Source organism: Mustela lutreola, chromosome 1 (genome assembly GCF_030435805.1).
Source record: "Mustela lutreola isolate mMusLut2 chromosome 1, mMusLut2.pri, whole genome shotgun sequence".
Lineage (NCBI taxonomy): Eukaryota > Metazoa > Chordata > Mammalia > Carnivora > Mustelidae > Mustela > Mustela lutreola.
This window is the reverse complement of record NC_081290.1, coordinates 232929879-232944345: the sequence shown is the minus strand read 5'-3', so window position 1 is coordinate 232944345 and position 14467 is coordinate 232929879. Positions and strand designations below refer to the sequence as shown.

The 14467-nt window shown below is 44.0% G+C and overlaps 1 protein-coding gene across 6 annotated transcripts in view; it reads right to left on the bottom strand.

Moving 5' to 3' along the window:
- Positions 1-14467, bottom strand: part of NUMA1 (nuclear mitotic apparatus protein 1) — a 75586-nt gene that overhangs the window by 21447 nt on the left and 39672 nt on the right. For all 6 annotated transcript variants that reach the window (XM_059133713.1, XM_059133707.1, XM_059133698.1 and 3 more), the window contains exons 2-6: positions 11860-11933; positions 6306-6391; positions 2090-2169; positions 906-988; positions 387-467 (exon numbers count right to left, since the gene is read on the bottom strand). In XM_059133713.1, coding sequence (XP_058989696.1) covers positions 387-467; positions 906-988; positions 2090-2169; positions 6306-6391; positions 11860-11901 — 372 coding nt within the window. In that variant the 5' untranslated portion in view covers positions 11902-11933. The remainder of the gene's footprint in view (positions 1-386; positions 468-905; positions 989-2089; positions 2170-6305; positions 6392-11859; positions 11934-14467) is intronic.

The following is a 14467-nucleotide window of genomic DNA, read 5'->3' as shown; positions in this document are numbered from 1 at the left end:
CTGCCTGCTTGTGATCTCTGTCAAATAAATAAATAAAAATCTTAAAAAAAAACCACACTCACATGGGACCACATACATGAGGAGAGAACAATTTCTGTGTATTATCCCATCACAGTATAGTTATGACCACAGTTAAATACATGTGTGTAAAAATGGACTTGAAGTATATCCTTTAAAAGTTAACAGTTATCTCTGGGGATGAGATTACTGGAAAATGTTATTTCTTCTTTTGTACTTTTCAATATTTTCCAGACTTTCTATAATGAATGGCTGGAATTACTACAACATATTTTTTAAAACACCACAATATGCTGTTTGAAAGCAATGCAGTGAGGTGAAGCACAGACTAGGCCTACCAGCTGGGGTGGAGGTGGCATAGGACTTACCTGAATCTTATATTCAAATTGTTCCCAGTCCCTGGGACTTTTGGAGCTCATGGTGGAGTGGTATAAGAGCAGCATGGTCATCTAGAAGCCAAACAGGCAGTACAGTCACTGAGCAGGGTTGTCTCTCTTCTCTGTGCTCCCCTCTCTGAGCTGTTCTGGAGGCTCTTCCAAAGCTCACAGAATTCAGCCCTAGGTCACTGCCCTTAACTATACCCAGAAACTCCTGATTGAGGACATCTGGTTGTGCAAAAAGCCAGGTGCATACCTGAAGTCCTGAACTCAAAGAATCTAACTATGAAGCTTGGGCTACCCTCTACCAGCCAGCACCCAGAAATAGGGGAGGGAATAAAGGACATTGAGCTAAAAAGACTATGACTGCTGGGGAAGGCCTAATTCCTGCCAGGTCTTCATCGAAGCCCACCGTAGTAGCCACCCACCACTTCCCCTGGGTTAAAAGAAGGCCCAGGAGGTCCCTCTGGTTGCACCCTTTGACCCTCACACCTAGTATTCCATAGGTACCTTGGCCAATTCCAGCTCTGACCCCTCTATCACCTTCTGCATGGACACCAGGCATTCCGGAGAAGAGGGGTGTTTTCGATTTTCTGTAACAACGACAATGTAGAAAAAGAGTGAATTTCCTGGACACGATCCCTGAGATCATCACAACACCTCAGAGTGGAACAAAGTCACTATCTCTGGTGGGGCTAGGAGATGTGGGGCTCCTTACTCCTATGTCCTCTCTATTCAAACATACACATTTCCATCTGAAGTTGGCTCTATCCTAGGTCAGTCCAAAGGCTACAGGGAAAGTTCAAAAAAAGAAAAAAAAAAAAAAAAGGCAGGCTAGGAATTCACAGCAGCTCTGAATTCCATGCTTGCACTCACCCACCCAACTCATCAACCACAGAGAAGAAGCCCAGAGATCCCAGGTCACTCTAGAGACTTATTCCAAGTAAGGTCACAGAGGAAGCCTGAAGCTGAGTCAGACTAGGAGGACTAGGGACACCTGGTTCTTATGCTAGTATGCCAATTATCAACACCTCTGCTTTATCTAAATCGGCTATCACCTTTCCCATAATTCTCTTGGGGGAGAGACTGCTCCCATGTCACAGATGAGGACTCCATGGTCCATGACTGCAAAAGGGAGGGGACTGACAAGCACTGTCCTAGTTTTTCATCTGTTCCTACTACCCATCAACCTTAGGAGCAGTTATCATTCCCTCCATTTCAAAGATAAGGAACCTATGTCCAGAAAAGTCACACAGGCTGTGAGAAGAAGGGCCAAGACCTCAACCTAAATCTGCCTCTTCCCCTGCTCCCCATCCACTGCCTAGGCAATTAATTCAAAGTTATCCAGGGGAAATGTTTCTCTTGCAAGGGAAAGAGGATAACATGGATCCATCCCTCTCCTCCAACTCCTTGCAGTGGGTGGGGGACAAGAGCCCAAGGTGATGTGTCCCCAAAACTGACCTCTGGCTCTACCTGTATCTCAAAGACAGTCTGCAGGGCTGAAGGGACACTCTCCTTCCCTAACATCAGCATCACCAGACCCAGGGAAACAGGTGTACTCATCCCTGTGGTACAGAATCAGTGGCCTTGAGCCTTTGCTCCTCCAGACACTGGGAGCTGGTTCCCCTGGACTTCCAAAGTCCCAGGAGTTGAGGAAGCAGCTCTTTTTGAGCCAGATAAAGAAAGGTGCTTACTCTGCAAAAAGCTGCACACAAATTCCAGTCTCTCTGGCACCGGCTGTTGCAGGATTTGCTGCCCCTCTTCAGTGCCGTGGCTAGAAAAAGAACAAAGATCAGGACCAGAGTACTTAGCAATCCTTCCCTCCTTGCGACTCCATTACATACCACCTTCCCGTTCCTCCAGGCCTGGTCTGCACTGGATCTGGGAGAGAACCAGACCAAATTCTGGAGGCAGGGGAGAAGAGACCAAAACACCATTGGTCAGAAGGAACTGTGTGTGGGTGAAAAGTGGGAACTTCAGGCATGTGTCCTTCTGAAAAAGATGGCACTCTTGTCCACCCTAACTGTAAATATGAAAAAGCTCTGTGGGAAGGGGCCCGAGGGGAGAAGACAGCAGCACGGATGAAGGGGAAGCTAGGTACAACAGTCTGGAATGGCTCCACTGTAAAACATCAGGAAGCCGGGAGGAACATGGCTAGGGAAAGACAGACGATGGAAAGGGAAACAGGCCCAAGAACTGAAAAGGAGCAAATTCCCAAGGCTCCAAAGTGCCAGGGCGAAGTTCAACACCATACTGAAAGCTGAGATGGCTAAAGCCAAGAGATAACAATCTTCTTTTTTTTTTTCTTTAAGATTTTGTTTATGTTTTAGAGAGCAGGAATGAGGGGTGGGGGATGCAGAGAGAGAGAGAGAGAGAGAGAGTCTCAAGCTGACTCCTTGCTGAGCGCAGACGACCCTGAGATCATGACCTGAGCTCAAATCAAGAGTCACATGCTTAACCAACTGAGCCACCTAGGTGCCCGGGGACAACACTCTTCATCAGGTGCTATTGCTGTGCAAGTCTGTTTAACAGCAACAGCGACAGGCTGAGGAAGCAAGGAGGGAAGGGAGGCAGCAGGGGGAGCTCTCACACAGCTCAGGCCCCTGGTCCTGGGTGCTCAAGCAAACTGCAATTTCAATTTTAGGGGTGACCAGCTCCACTTCAAGTTAGAGTGGACTCTTCTTCTTGGGCCACTACAGCTGGAGATACTGATTAAAGGAGCCTCTTGTTCCTCAATCTCCAGGTTCTACTGATCTCCAGGTTTCAGCCAACTTTCTGGAGGGCAGGCCCTAGAACCAGAGAACTTGCCCTGCAAGACATCCTTCCCAAGCAAAAGCAGCATCCAAGCCAAGACCATGAATGTATCTCCCTCCCTCTCTCACAGGATAACAGGCTTCTTCCAAGTGCAGCTAGTTTTCTTTTCTGCTTATTTTCTGGATAGCTGGTTTGTGATTAGGGACTCCTACAGAGCCTTCAGGAGATGTTCATCTCCTCCCAGACTCCTAAAAGAGCCACCTTTCCTCCCCACCCACAATCTGGAACACTGTGACTCCTTGACTCAGCACAGAGCATTAGATAAAAATAAAGAGGATTCTCAGGTTAAATGTTTGGGAAATACTGAGTTAAACCAAACTGAACATTTTCTAAAGAAGGCAATATAACATGCATTATTTCCCAAATCTATTTGACCACAAAACCTTTTTTCTTACTAAGCCCTGGGATAAGTAAAGTTGCACGGAACATGCTTTAAAAATGCTGGACCTCGGGGCGCCTGGGTGGTTCAGTGGGTTAAAGCCTCTGCCTTCGGCTCAGGTCATGATCAGGTCAGGGTCCTGTGATCGAGCCCCGAGTCGAGCTCCCTGCTCAGCGGAGAGCCTGCTTCCTCCTCTCTCTCTGCCTGCCTCTCTGCCTACTTGTGATTTCTGTCTGTCAAAAAAAAAAAAAAAAAAAAGCTGGACCCCAGGCCATCCAGCCCATCATTTAAAACTGAGTTCAAGGGGATACCTGGGGGGCTCAGTCAGTTAAGCATCTGCCTTCAGCTTAGGTCATGATCCCAGGGTCCTGGAATGGAGCCCCAGCATGGGATCTCTGCTTGGAAAGGAGCCTGCTTCTCCCTCTGCCTGCCACTTCCCCTGCTTATACTGTCTCTCACATGCTCTCTCTGTCAAATAAATAAAATCTTCAAAAAATAAATAAACAAATAAATAATAAAACTGAGTTCAAGTCTTATGTCTGGCAGGAAGCCATCCAGAACCACTGCCAGTCATGCCTTCCCACTCCTCAGGAATTCCTACATCCTAAATGATGGATACAATGGCATCATTTACAATGGACCACACCCACCACACGCCCTGAACTCGAGGGTACAGGAGATACTCAGTACATACGGGTTGACTGACAGATGAAGGAGGCTCTGTAACAGGAAGAGCAGAGATCAAGGTCAGTAACATGAACATCAGGGCATTAGGTTCTGGCAAAAGGATTCCACTAAACTTTGCGATTCAGGCCTCACAGACATCAAAGAGATGGGACAGCTTTTTTGCTTTAGGCTATTCATACACAAAACAGAAAGAGCAACTTGTTAGAAAGTTTATGTAAAACCCAGAGAGAACGCTAGGTGGCCAAGGAACAAGTCCTGTTCAATTCCCACAGCTGCTATCTGCCACCAACCCTGCCACCCTCCGCAGTCCTCCTGGAGAACTAGCATCTAATTTAGGTTAGCAACAGTAGCAGCATCCGCAATGAAAAAGCCAGAATACATTCACCAAGAACATCTGTTTTCCTGAAGGAAATTGGTCTGCCCTGTCCTGGACCAGAGATGGAGATCCGGGTTAATCTGGAATTTTCAGTAGTCCATCCCCTCCAACACACACATACTTAGACATCCGTGTTCTCTCTTCCTCTCACCTTCCCTCCACCTCCACTCCTCCTACTCTAAGGCTCACTCAGTGAATCAGAAGACAACTAGGAAATCTGTAACCCTCCCTATGAAAATTTCCTACCAGGTTATAAACCTACAGTGGCTAAACCAAGGACACACATCCCTACCCATGGACATATCTAGTGCTCTTGTCATTAGACCAAGGAAATTTATCTCAACAGCAATAGCTCCTTGTTCTTTTTGTTTGTTTTTTTCTGGAAAGCAAAGCAAGGTTTATTGATAGTACAAAGCTCCCAAGGAGGGAGGTAATCCGAAAGAGTTACCCTTTCTTTTCTTTTTTTAAAAAAATATTTATTTATTTATTTATTTGACAGAGAGAGAGAGAGAGAGAGATCACAAGTAAAGAGAGAGGCACCTCAGTCTGTCCCTGACCTGGGGGCTCAGAGTCAACTGTGCCTTCCTTTAAAAAGTGAGGGTCCTGGGGTGCCTGGGTAGCTCAATCGTTAAGTGTCTGCATTTGGTTTAGGTCATGATCTCTGGGTCCTGGGATGGAGCCCCACATTAGGCTCCCTGCTCAGCGGGAGGCCTGCTTTTCCCTCCCCAACTCCCCCTGCTTCCGTTCTCTCTCTCGCTGTCTCTCTCTGTCAAATAAATAAATAAATATCTTAAAAAAAATAAAGTGAGGGTGCTGTTCAAAGGAACCATGCTAAAGACAGAAAACAAAGCTCACTAGAATCCTTGCTACAGGACAGCAAGCTTCTTATCAAACGCTAATCGACTTCACAGAGCAAGTTAATGAGGTGAAAAATGCTATAATGGTTTAGAAAGGAGCATATCAGGACACGGGGGTGGCTCAGTCCGTTAAGCATTAAGCGTCTGCCTTCCTTCCTTCAGGTCAGGATCCCAGGGTCCTGGGATGGAGCCCCACATCCAGCTCCCTGACCAGCAGGGAGTTTGCTTCTCCCTCTCCCTCTGTGTGCTCTCAAGTGCGAGCGGGCTCTCTCTAGTAAATAAATACATAAATCTTTAAAAAACAAAAACAAAACATATCTGTGCTGTGCTAACAGGTTTGAGATAAGATTTCCAGGTTTGAGATAAGTGCTGCTTAATTCTCTCAAGTGCAAGAGCTTCCCCATTTCTTCTTCCTGGCCCTACAGTGGCCAAGGAGGGCTTGTGAGAGAAGGACAAGCCACAAGAGGAGGGTATGGAAGACTCTCATTGAGACAAGAGGACAGCAAGCTCCAGAACAGACTCCTGAAACACCGTGAAAGCAAGGAGATTTGCAGGCTCTCCTGCACAAGCGTGAGGAATCCTGAAGGTGGAAAAAGAGCAAAAGCTCTCCCACAGACAGACACAGCGGCCCAAGGAGGAGGCCCGTGTGCCCTTGTCTCTGGCTCCATGCTGGCAGTCCTGCCCTGGCCCTCCATCATAGCTGTTGGCACAGAAAGGGGATAAATGCAATGCCCGCCCCAACACCCCAACACATGGCCTCCCCTGAGGGGCTGGCGAGGGGCATGGCGCATACTCACATACTGTCGATGATCTTGATGAACACGCTGCAGTCCTGGAGCTGCAGCACAGCCTCCACAGGGCTCGCCACATGCAGACTGTTCACCTGCAAAACACAAGGCAGAGCCTGCTGAAACAGGCGGAGGTTCGGGAAGCACTGCACTTGCTCCTCTCCCCAGAGGCCCACAAGCTGCTGGCTCGCCTGGAGTGCCTGCAGCTGCAGGCCGCAGGCCTTAAGGAGCATTCACTTCAGCCAAGGAGAGCTGCTGCCCCCACTGGTCCAGTGACAGCCACTGTGAGAGTCCATCCTCTGGCTTCAAGTAAATTAGAGCTTACATTCTAGGATGTTCCGCCACAGGGATACACTTTAAATATAAAATAGGCATAAAATGGTTTTCTGGAAGGATATGTGAGAAACTGTACCACCACTGCCTCAAGGGACAGGAACTTGATGGCTGAAAGTCAGATGTAGGGAAAAAGAAAGGCTTTTTATATTATTGCCCTTTGTAGCTCTTGTATGTTTGTTTACATTATAACCCTCTGTAGCCCAAATTATCACCCTACAGCCCTTTCTATCTCTTGAATTTTGAAATATCTAATCAAAACTTATATTAAATGCTACATATGTCTTACACACTCCCACAGATATAAAATCTTTTTACTAATCCATTTTAAAAATTCTTTCCAGACATAAAACTGTGGCTGACACAGGGAGAAATAATGAGGCAATAAGATAATTTAAAAAAAAAAAAGGAGGAAAAGAAGAGCTGGGAACCCCAGGAAAAAACTTGTCAATTCCAATTCAACTGCCTGCTTCTCTTCTTTGCCTTCTGGCTGGCATCCATCTAACTCAGTCTTTACAACTAGGAAATTCACCACCAGTCATCTGCAAATGAGTCAGGTATACAGGTTATTCAACAAGCATATACAGCCAACTTGTACAGAAAAACTTCATAAATTCCAAAACCATCAAGTTCAGAAGTAGCCTGGGCTGAACCTCACCTTTGTTAGTACACAGGAAAAAAAGGGTTTGCTAAACCAATCAATCCTGTGTACAACACTGAGGAAGGAGGGAACTCAGGCTGCTTGACAAGGTATTTATTTGTAAGAACCTCAGCAGAGGGATTATGTGCAATGAATAGATTCTACTCTTTAAAATGTGCTCTTTAAAAGATACTGGGCTATGGGGTGCCTGGCTGGCTCCGTTGGAAGCACATACTACTCTTGATCTCTGGGTCCTGAGTTTGAGCCCCACACTGGGGGAGAGGGATGCTTTTCTTTTTAGTAACCCCCCCAAAAAAGAAAGAAAGAAAACATTACTAATAAATAAAAATATAAATATTTATATGGGGCTGGGAACTCCCAGATTAAAATTTTAGACCTAACTCCTTCACTAACTTGCCAGGAACTCTGTTATCAACTTATTTCTTTCTGTGCCTACTTTCTCACTCGCCAAATGGATGAAATCCCTACATTGTTTACTTTAGAGGACCAGTGTGGGTTCAAATGGGATTATGAACGCAAGAACACATTACAAGATGAAAGTGCTAAACGCAAAACACTATTATGGTTAATAAAATTAAAATAATGGAAGTAGATGCAGCAAAACTTCTACTTCTCAGTAGTTTAATTAGCTGACTGCACTAGAGAACGGGAGCATTTAAAAAAAAAAAAAAGAATGACTCAACCACAGAAATTATACTATTTATTTGGTTAAATACTTATTTTTTTAAAATAATTTTTTTAAGGTTTTATTTATTCATTTAAAAGAGAAGGAGAGTACAAGCAGGGAGAGCAGCAGGCAAAGTGGGAGGGAGAAGCAAGCTCTCTGCTGTGCCAGGAGCTGGATGTGGGACTCGATCCCAGGACCCTGGGATCATGACCTGAGCTGAAGGCAGCCGCTTAATGAACTGAGCCAGCCAGGTGCTCCTATTTGTGTGAACTGAGCCAGCCAGGTGGCAGGGGTAGGGGTGGGGGTGGGGTGTGTGTGTGTGTGTGTGTGTGTGTGTGTAAAATTTTATTTATTTATTTGAGAGAGAGCAGGGGGAGGAGCAGAGGGAAAGGTACAAGCAGACTCCCTGCTTGGTGGCAAGCCCAATTCCAGACTCAATCCCAGGACCCTGAGATCACAGCCTGGGCAGAAGTCAGAGGGTGGATCAACTGAGCCACCCTAGTGCCCCTACATACTTCAATATCAAAAACAACTTCTAGGGACACCTGGGTGGCTCAGTCAGTTAACTGTCTGTCTTCAGTTCAGGTCATGATTCCAGGGTCCTGGGATCGAGGTCCACGTCAGGCTTTTTGCTCAGCAAGGAGCCTGATTCTCCCTCTGCCTGATGCTCCCCCTGCTTGTAGGTGCTCACTCTCTCCCTCTAACAAATAAATAAATCTTTAAAAAATTAAAAAAATAAAACAACTTCTAGATGCATCTAAATGAAAACAGGTTAAGCGTTTTTTTAAAAAGTGTAGAACATAAAGTGCAAACTCTCACTGAAGTCTTAAATTTACACCATCCATATATATATATATATATATACACTTGTATATACATAAATATGTATACTTATAGCATCTTTTGAGGGGAATAGCCTAATCTAATAGCCTAATTAGTCAGGAAAGGCCAGTGTAAATTTTTGAGGAAGATTCTGAATATTCGAGGCCAAGATCCTTTTCTACCAGCTGAAAATGAAGAAAGCACCAAGACAGTAAGCATCCAAAACCACCTCCTTTTAATACTCCTTGTAATAGAAAGAAAACTTTCAAAGGCTATGAATGCTTTTTCACTAAAAAGACTGAAAAATCACACCAGTTCATTTCAAGTCACTTAAGATTTCTGGATTCATCTCCTGTCAATTAAGTAACAATCTAGCAATAGTTTCTTTTATGCAGATAAAAATTCATTTTCTTCCTGTGCATTATTTTGCTCCCAAATCAGAAATCACTGGAAAGTGGAGGAAGCGGAGAAACTCTTTCATCTTTAGTCAGGGATTAAAACATGGAAAGAAGGGCCAAACTCACTGATTTTCAGGATGGTTTAAGGTTGTCAAATCTTAAAAAGTTCCCTTTTCCCTATATCAATTCATTCACTGTAACTGCTGGGTATAGAACAATTTTAAGCTATACTTCAAGTAAAGTATAAATTTATTTTTATACTATAAAACAAATTATTAAAATTTGGGGAAAAAACCACTTATTCTAGTATTTTAATATATGTACTTTAAGCATTTTGATATATTTCTTTCCAATCTTTCTTCCTGTATCATTTTTCTCTAAACCACAACTAAAATTGTCACGTGTGTTCTATGCCACTCTTCATAAAAAGCATTTGACACAGCTACATTATCATAAAATCCACTTTAGCTGTCTAATTTTTGCTTAAATTGAAAATTCCTAAAAAAAATTTCTATGTTACCATATATTAATATTTTAATGCATTGTTCATTTTGACTTTTGAAAAAGTACACAAGTATCTGCTATTTAATAAAACTAGCCCTGTATTGGTTCTTCTCTGTAATGGTAGTACTCACCATAAAAACAAGTTTAGGACCTAAATAAATAAATTTAAAACAGTGTGGCTAAAGGTTCCCCCAGTATTCAGTTAATCCACTGAACTGCAGACAAAGCTCATAGTCCCCCAAACCCAACCAGCCCCTCAGGGATGAGAGGAGGGAAAGGAAGAGACAATATTTTTTCTTCTCTTCCCCCCCACTTTTTTTTTTTTTTTTTGTAAAAGATGTTATTTGTTTGACAGAGAGAGAGAGCCAAAGAGGGAGCACAAGCAGGGGGAGTGGGAGAGGGAGGTGCAGGTTCACCACAGAGCAGGAAGCCCGACACAGGGCTGGATCCCAGGACCCCAGGATCATAAGCAAAAGGCAGACGCTTAATGACTGAGCCACCCAGGCACCCCTAAAATATTCTAAAATTTTTAAATGGCTTTTTCATTGGCCCTAATCATGCCCCAGCAATATCTGAAGTATCAAGAATTATTGGGCGCCTGGGCTCAGGTCATGATCTCAGGGTCCTGGGATCAAGTCCCGCATCGGGCTCTCTGCTCAGCAGGGAGCCTGCTTCCCTATCTCTCTCTCTCTCTGGCTGCCTCTCCGTCTACTTGTGATTTCTCTCTGCCAAATTAATAAATAAAATCTTTTAAAAAAAATTATTATTTATTCAGATATAGTACTAGATGTTTTCTACACACAGTATGTCTTCATTCTCCATGAGGTATTTTTATTTCCCTTTTAAAAATAAGGTGCTGAGAAGCTAAGTAACTTGCCCTGGGTCACACACCTGGGCCAGATCAGTAATTCTAGATTAGGCTGTCTGACTCCAAGGTACAGGCTTATCATCACTACATTCTGTGTCCTCTTCTACTTCCCTGCAGCTTTATGTTCCCAATGCTTGGTATTACTTTCATTTGCCATTGTTCATATTGGACAGAAGATATATGAAAAGACCTAGTGCAATGATTTAAGTAATCAAGAAGGAGTGAGCGCCTGGTGGCTCCATCCTTAAGCTTCTGCCCTGGGCTCAGGTCGAGATGCCAGAGTCCTGGGATGGAGCCTGGCATGGGGCTTCCTGCTCAGCAGGAAGCCTGCTTCTTCCTCCCCCACTACCCCTTCTTGTGTTCCCTCTCTCACTGTCTCTCTCTGAATCAAATAAATAAAATATTTTTTTTAACTTTTTTTTTTTTTTAAGATTTTATTTATTTATTTGACACAGAGAGAGGTCACAAGTAGGCAGAGAGAGAGAGGGAAGCAGGTTCCCTGTCAAACAGAGAGCCAGATTCGGGCCTTGATCCCAGGACTCTGAGACCACGACCTGAGCCAAAAGCAGAGGCTTAACCCAGGGGCCCAATAAATAAAATCTTAAAAAAAAAAAAAAAAAAAGAAGTCAACAGGAGGACAATGGAAGCAGACAGAAACATGGTAAAGAAATCAAGGAGAACTTTTCCCTACGATAAAAGCCTTTCAAGACCAAAGTCCCGCATGTTAGTGAAGATCAGGATAAAGGCTTCTAGTCAGAAAAATCCACAGGAAGTAAATGAAGAAGGGCGTCTGTGCCATGCTACAGCCAACCCTTCCATGACCAAAAGGAAATGACAACCTCTCCTAAGGGGTGCCTGGGTGGCTCAGTGGGGTAAGCCTCTACCTTTGGCTCAGGTCTTGATCTCAGGGTCCTGGGATTAAGCCCTGCATAGCATCCGGCTCTCTGCTCAGCGGGGAGCCCTCTTTCTCTGCCTGCCTCTCTGCCTATTTGTGATCTCTGTCAAATAAGTAAATACAATCTTTAAAAAACAAAACAAAACAACAACAAAAAAAACACCTCTCCTAAGAGGTACACAGAAGCTTAGCAGGGAGTTCTCTTCTAAGCTACACAAGTGGTGTCATGGATCACTATCAGGAGCAACATTGCCAGAAATAATTAAAGTTAAAAACTAAGGGGAAAGGCAGAGGAAAACTGTATTTCCTTCATCTCCAGATGAGAAGACTTTACATAGCTGTGGCTCCTAAAAAACTCCTCTTCTACCCCTGCAAAATTCCTGGAGAAGGTCACACCAAAGAGAAGACGACTCACCCAAGAGAGGAGTGCAGCTGCCCGGGTGGCATGGAGCGTCATCTTGGTGACACCAAACAGTCACCCCAATGCACCTGGAAACCAAGAGAAGAACAGCAGCTAATTATATCAGATATCCGTGATGAAGGACAAGGGGGGAAATGGTTCAATATACTGGCTCTGAATACGTCAATCTCTTTACACAGCAATTAACCCACCAAGGACATGGGAATTTTTAGAAAGCTCAAACTACTCATTAAAATTACTATAGAACTTGGGGCTCCTGGGTGGCTCAGTTGGCTAAGCTACTGCCTTCGGCTCAGGTCATGATCCCAGAGTCCAGGAATCAAGTCCCATATAGGGCTTCCCCTGCTCTGCAGGAAGCCTGCTTCTCCCTCTCCCTCTGCCTGTCCCCCTGCTTATGCTCTCTCTCTCTCTGTCAAATAAATAAATAAAATCTTAAAAAATAAAATAAAATTACTATAAAACTTACCATAACAGTAAAGAGCCTGCATTTAATTCAAAGTCCACAAGCTCTACACACAGTTTTCTGTTCCACAGAAAATATGTAACACTCAGGGCTGTCTTTCAACCCTGTTCTTTGGGACATGGTACCCTTAAAACATGGAACAAATAAGGTTTCTCCGACAGATGTGGGTCTGAAAGTGATTCCATGTAACCTTGAACAAGTAGCGCAACTTCTTTTAGTTTAGTTTCCTCATCTACCAAATGGGATTTGCAAACACCTCTCTGGGTTACTATGAGGCTTCAAGACAAAGCAGGCAACACAAATAACAGTGCCTGGCACATCGTACATATACACTAAATGATCACTGATCTTTAACAGAGAGGCTGATTTCTGGCTCTTTCTGCAGGTGCCCAGTTTTTGCCTAAAAATAACCAAGACCTTGAGGGAAACGTCTCCAAATTCTGGATTTTTATATCTCCCACAGAAATGTCAAAGATACGGTTCAAATGAGGGACCTGATGACACCAGATCCAATTCTGGCAGAAATCTCATGGGACATTTAATGAAAGATTAGGTACCTGTCCTGGTATTCCTATTCCCAATTTCCTTTCCCACTGGGAATTGGCCATCTGCCTGCCAACCTGCCCAGGAGACCACAGACCTGGTGACTAAATATTCCTCAACATCTCCCAGCAGCCCCTCCAACTCCTACCAATCATGGGAGCAATCAGCCCCGCCCCCACCTCTTGTCACAGGTATTTAGTCTGTCACTATTCGATGAAGAACACAAGTGGTTAAGTCACATCACCTGTAATTCTCCCCACATATTAGCATCTCCAAGGTGTGGGTTCTATGGACTGAACATTTGCTAAGCACCTTTTTTTTTTTTTTTAAAGATTTTATTTACTTGAGAGAGACAAAGACTGCATGAGCAGAGGGAGAGGGAGAAGCAGGCTCCCCCGACTTGGGGCTTGAACCCAGGGCCCCAAGATCGCAACCTGCGCCAAAGTCAGACACTTAACAGACTGAGTCACCCAGGTGCCCCACATTTGCTAAGCGTCTTCTGTACACACAGTGTGTTGGGCATAAGAAAGATATCATTCTTGTCCATAAAGTACTTACTGTCTAGTAGGAGAAAGATATACATAAATCTGATGATAATCCACTCCCCATCATTCTTAGTTCTTCCTATGTAAGTATACTATCTTTTATTTCTTTTTTTTTTTTTTAAGATTTTATTTATTTGACTGAGAGGAAGATAATAAGTAGGCACAGAGGCAGGCAGAGAGAGAGGGAGAAGCAGGCTCCCTGCTGAGCAGAGATCCCGATGTGGGGGTCAGGGCTCCATCCCAGGACCCTGAGATCATGACCTGAGCCAAAGGCAGAGGCTTAACCCACAAAGCAACCCAGGCGCACCAACTGTACTGTCTTTACCAACCAAGCAAAAAGATTACTTTCTGAGTCCATACAGATGTTCATTCTGCACTGGAAGCTACATGGGAAATGGGAGACACTGACATAGTCCCTGCCTCTGAGAAGCTTATACAGCGAGGTAAGGAATGAAATTAAAACATACATGAAGCTTTAAATAATAGAAAATAATTAAATGCTAAATATAACTAAATGCTAATTGTAATTAAGTGCTTCCTGACCCCGCAAAACCCAACAAGATTCCACCTGTCATACCAACGTCACAGTCTTGGAAATGAGCCAATTTACCTGGGCTTTGGCAAGAGCCAGGGACGTGGTTAAGGGAGCTCTGAGGAGGGCAGAGAATCTAAAGTACCTATATGTTCCTCAGTCTTGGATGATTTTCTCCGACAGATGTGGGTCTGAAAGTGATTCCATGTAACCTTGAACAAGTAGCGCAACTTCCATCAGTACTGAATGCTTAGCTCTCTGGGGCCAGCCAAAGACGAAGACAAAGGGTCCCAGCTATTGCAGTGCAATAAGACTTCTGGTTATTGGCTGGCCTAAAGTTAGAGGGATCATGCCTGGCCCTTGTGGTGAAGGCAGCAATGGCCAAATGCTCTACTAGGGCTTCTTTAAAACAAAACCAAACAAAACAAAAAAATCTATATGTTAATTGAATTTAAATTTAAAAAATAATTTAAAAATTAAAAACAAAAAGTCTAAGCTCTTTAGGAACAAGGGAAATGA